Below are 4,976 nucleotides of genomic sequence, written 5' to 3'. Positions count from 1 at the left end.
TACACGGTTCACATTTCACAAATACTATGATTGTATTTTTATAATGTAATTCACACTTTATGTGCAGTGATCGTCTTCGTTTTAACCTTATATGCACGCATTAGCAGAGTTCTTATGACCTTTCTTAGGATAGAGCAGAAGGCAAGTAAATGTTAGAGGATTTCCCTCAGCAGATGGGGAAGTCATAGGAGGAACCCCAATAGGGACTGGACTCTCACAGGTTCAGTTATCCTGAGGCAGACTGATGGTGTCAAGGCTGCCATCAGTCAGAGTTGGTGACTCAGCACAGCATCCATGCAACTGCTGCAGAGCCACACTGATCAAAGTTTCTAGGCTCTGAGCTGAAGCAGTCCGTCTGCTTAACAAAGAAAACTGGAAATTTCAGAAAGACCTTCACTCTGTGCCTCTGACCAGCAACTGATGCTGCTGCTGCTCTTGGCTGCTGATTGGTTCTTCAGCACTAAAGGTGCCCAACCCAGCACCAGTGGGTGGAGTCTCTCACCCTTGTCAGTCAGCCAGGTTGGCCTGCCTCTCTAGCAACCAACCTCTCCTCTCCTCAAGCATGGTGTCTCTGTGGCTCCCCAGAGGCCCCTGTGTGGCAGCTGTGATCCTGAGTCTGATGATGCTGACCCCTCCGGTGATTTTAGTCAGGGACCCACGACGTAAGTGCACCACCTCTCATGTTCTGAGCTGCTAGGGGTGGGGAACAAAGGGGCTAGCTTCATTTTGTCTACAATAGGTTTATAAAAACTTGTCAGTTTTTCTTTGATCACCTCTCTTAATCATACGAATCTCATATTATTTCCATATAAAAGTGTCTTAGCTGTTCTTTTGAGACCATGAATGGAATTGACACATGGGTCATGTTCCTTCCCTCCTCATGTGTCCGGTCAACACTGACATCACATTTCCTACATGAAAAAGACAGGGCACTAAAATGAGGACCTGTATAGCACCTGTCTGAAATGTTAAGTTGGAAAATTCCCCTGAAGATTTCATGAGCAATTAAGGGGCGTTGGGGGGCCCTGTCCTAAAGACTGTGCTGTGCCCTTACTGGGATCTGTGGCCTGATCTCGTCTCCCTGAATCCCAGAGTTTTTGAAACCTCCATCCCTGTGCTGGGATGCTGTCAGGGGAAGTAGTCAGGGTTCTCTCTCTGCTGTTGATGGCACCCTAGAGTGGACCCTGGGACTTAATATTTGAATCTGCCTCCTAGACAAGGAATACAGATAGTACTCTTGGTACCTCAAACTTAACAGTTCTTCTGAAACAGTGCACTGTGTCTCAAGCACCAACTGCATTTCTGCCTGAGGGTGAAGGAGAGGATCCACCTGGTTTCAGATGTGAAGTTCTATTTTCATATATCAGCAGTGGTCAGAATCAACAGTTACATGTGGTTCAAACTGAGTACCTAGAGCCGGGAGGTTGGGGCCAGACAGCGTGAAGGCTGCTAATGTCTCCTGGGGTTAGAAGACAGTCAGGAAATAAAGTGTCTGGTGTTTTGCGACTTCCCCAAGCTTTGAAGGTTCCATTGCTCACCTTCTCGTCTCAATTATCTGTGTGGACTTGTTGGTCCTCACAGCATCTCTCTGCCCTTTCCATGGTCATGTTGTTGTCTTAGGCTATATAGTGATGAGAAAGAAAGCCCAACAAGTGTCTCAAGTGTGTGTGTGTGTGTGTGTATTTACACATGTGTGTATGGATGTGTATGCACACATGAGAATATGGCAATTTCCTGTAGTTCTAGATGCTAGGAAATACAATGTTCAAGTGCTCTCAGCTACCCTGCATGCTATGCAGGACAGAAAACTGAGGGAGAGAAAGAGAGTGAGAGATAGACAGTGATAGCGAAAGACAGACAGAAGAGAGAATGAGAGAGAGAGACAGAGACCCAGAGACACACAGGGAGACAGAGATACAGCGAGACAATAAGACAGAGATATAGAGCTGAGAGACAGTCAGAGGCATAGACGGAGGCACAAAGAGACAGAGAGATGAGAGACACAGCTTTTAACAGTCCACATTGCACAGTGATCCAACCCCCACAACAACATGATCATCCTTACATTTACATCCTGTACTGAAAGCAAAAAGGAGAAGAGTGGAATTCAAACAGCTAGAAGGGTCTCAAGGCCCACCCCCCAAAATGTTACAATTCCTCCAACAAGGCCAATGCTCTCCACACCTCCTCATCGTGCCACTCCCCTGGGACAAGCATATTCAAACCCAACATGAGGATTCTCCAACTGTTCACCATGGTGACGTTTATGTTAATTCCATTTCATTTCAGTTTCTCTTTCTGTCCATCCTCACCAGCACTTGTTAATGTCTGCTGAGACACCCTACATGCTGTGACACTATCCTTCTGTGGTTTGGGTTTGCACTTTCCTTGTGGTTGGTGACACTGGGTATCTCTCAAAGGGTTGTTGGCCACTAGCATGCCATGTCTTCTTCTGAGAGGTAGCTTTTTAGGCTCCTTTTCCTGTGTTGTGATTGGCTTATTTGGATTTCTGGTGCTCACATTTTTGATAGATTATAGATTTAAAAGATTTATATATGCCAGAAAAGGGAATCAGATCTCTGAAACCAGAGTTAAGATGGTTGTGAGCCACCATGTAGGTGTTGGAAATCGAACCCAGGTCCTCAGTAAGAGAAGCCAGTGCTCCAAACTTCTGAGCCAACTCTTCAGCCCTGGAGTTGGTCCTTAAAGGTCCCTTTCAGGGAGTTCACTATTGCTTCCTTTTGTGTGCAGATTTTGATCTAAAACTTCACTGAATTTATCATTTTAACAGCTCTTTGGTAGATTATTTAGGTTTTCCTGTGTATTAAAATCATGGCACTAGCAAAATGGATAAGTTCCTTCCAATTTGGGTGTTTCTGATTTGTAAGCATACTGTTTTGTGCACTGTGTAAAGGTTATCCTTGTCTAATTCAAGTGCTGATTTTTTTTGCCCTCATATCTTGTTTCAATCCAGACATGACAGTGTAATGGTCATACCAAGAACCTCCTCTCTCACGTTTGTGTAAACAATTCTTATCATTTCTTTTATGCCTTGTCAATAAATACTGATCACCCAATGGCTGGCAGAAGAGAGAATAGGGTGGGACATCTGCCAATCAGAGGAAGGATTTGGAGCCATGAGGAAGAGATTTGGAGAAAGACCATGGAAATACCCCTGAAGCCAAATGAGCCATATCAATAATAATATGCATGAGACATGGCATGTTGGCCAGATTAGCATAGAAGGTGAAGGCAGATCATTTAACTGCTCAGCTATTGAGGTCCAGTTGTAAATGAGTCTTGGTGTCTCTGTGAAGTTTTTGGTGATTACCATAATGTAAAGAGATACAACTGCTGGACTCATACACTGCCAACATTTATATTAACAATAGTTAACTTACACTGATGTTTTTATTGTTTAATAACCCTTGCAAAGGCTCCCAGTAATGCATTGAACAAGTGCAGTGAGTGTGGCTAGCCTGTGTCTTACCTGATGTAGGAAGAAATGATTTCAGCTCCACACACCCTGAAACTGACTGTGGGTTTTTATGTATTGCCTTCATCATTTTGATGTATGTTCCTTCTACACCTAATTTTTTTTTGAGTCTTGCTTATCACAAACAGAATGAACTTTATCAAAAGCCTTCCTAGCATCAGCTGAAATGACAATGTTGCTTTAATCCTTCATTGTGGTAGTGTGTGCTTTCATACTTATTTACTTACATACATCCAACCATCCTTGCATCTGGAAGATGACTCATGCTTGGGTGTGGCCTATGAAGATTTGGTGGGCCCTTGAATTTGATTTGCTACCATTTTATTGGAAACTTTGGCATGTCTGTTCATAGAGGCTATGATGCTGGTTTATCTTTGACTGGATTTTTGCCTATTTGTTTCAGGGAATAATGGCCTCCCTAGAAAGGGTTGACAAAGCACTATCCACTTCAGTTTGTAGAATTCTGTAGCTACAATTGGAGTCAATTCTTCAAATGTTTCACGAAATCGGGCAGCACCAAGACCTGAACTCTCCTTATTATCAGTCTATTTTGTTTTTCTATTTCTTTGTGGTTCAGTTACTATGAGCTGCATTTGTTCAGGGATTTATCCATCTTTTCCAGGCTTGCCAGTTGTTTGACATAGACTCCCTCAAGGCAGTGTCTTACACCCCACTATTATATACTTAACTGATAATGCCTCTTTTTTTTAACCTCTAGTTTTATTTTCCTTTGCTTTCTTTTTTTTAATCTCTTGGTTAGCACAGCTAATGGTTTTTCAATTTTTGTAATCCCTTCAAATACAGTTCTTTGCTTCACGAATCACTTGTGCCATGTATTTCCCTTTTCCCTTTTAATTCATGAAGTGATCTGTATCATTTATTGTCACAGATTTCAGATGTGGGTTATTGTTGCTTTTCTAACTCCTTGATAACTTTTGGGTGTATTGTTGTTTATTAGTTGATATTATGTTATTTTCAATTAATGCATTTATAAGTTAAAAAAAGTTTCATTTACCCATAAAAAGGGAAGATGAGCAAAACAAAAATGTTACTACGTTTAGAAACAGGGAAAAACTAACTGCAGTCATAGTAGCTAGAGTAAGACAGACTCAGGACACAGGCAGCTGTGCAGGTGAAGGGCCATTCTGGAAAATGAAAAGCACCAGGAAGAGGCAGGAGAGAAAAATGGGGCGTGAACATAGCCAAGGTTCATGCTACGCTTGATAGAAGATGTCAGTATGAAACCCATCACCTTGCACAATAAACACACTGTTGTACAACTCTAAAGAAACAACAAAACTCCCCAAACTTCCTTGTCCTTGCAGCTTTTGCTGACACCAACACATGCTTGTTTCTGGAAAGTTCTTTGTTTTCCTTCTTAGATTCTTCAATTATAGAGCTGCCATTTAGGGGTGTGTCCTATAATGCATCCCAGCTATATTGTTTTCACTTTCCTAGTTGCTTATTTTTTTTAAAGATT

At 42.1% G+C, this 4,976-nt stretch overlaps 1 protein-coding gene across 2 annotated transcripts in view; it reads left to right on the top strand.

Annotated features, from left to right (window-relative positions):
- Nucleotides 1-562: 562 nt before the first annotated feature.
- The window catches only part of LOC110283753 (H-2 class II histocompatibility antigen, I-E beta chain-like), a 15,301-nt gene continuing 10,887 nt past the window's right edge, over nucleotides 563-4,976 (top strand). For both annotated transcript variants that reach the window (XM_021149220.1, XM_021149219.2), the window contains exon 1: nucleotides 563-662. In XM_021149220.1, the coding sequence (XP_021004879.1) occupies nucleotides 563-662 (100 nt within the window). The remainder of the gene's footprint in view (nucleotides 663-4,976) is intronic.

The sequence above is a fragment of the Mus caroli genome, unplaced genomic scaffold (assembly GCF_978045245.1).
Source record: "Mus caroli unplaced genomic scaffold, Mus_caroli_1 scaffold_18, whole genome shotgun sequence".
Taxonomy (NCBI): domain Eukaryota; kingdom Metazoa; phylum Chordata; class Mammalia; order Rodentia; family Muridae; genus Mus; species Mus caroli.
The sequence above is the reverse complement of the archived record's forward strand: the minus strand, read 5'-3'. Positions and strand labels throughout refer to the sequence as shown.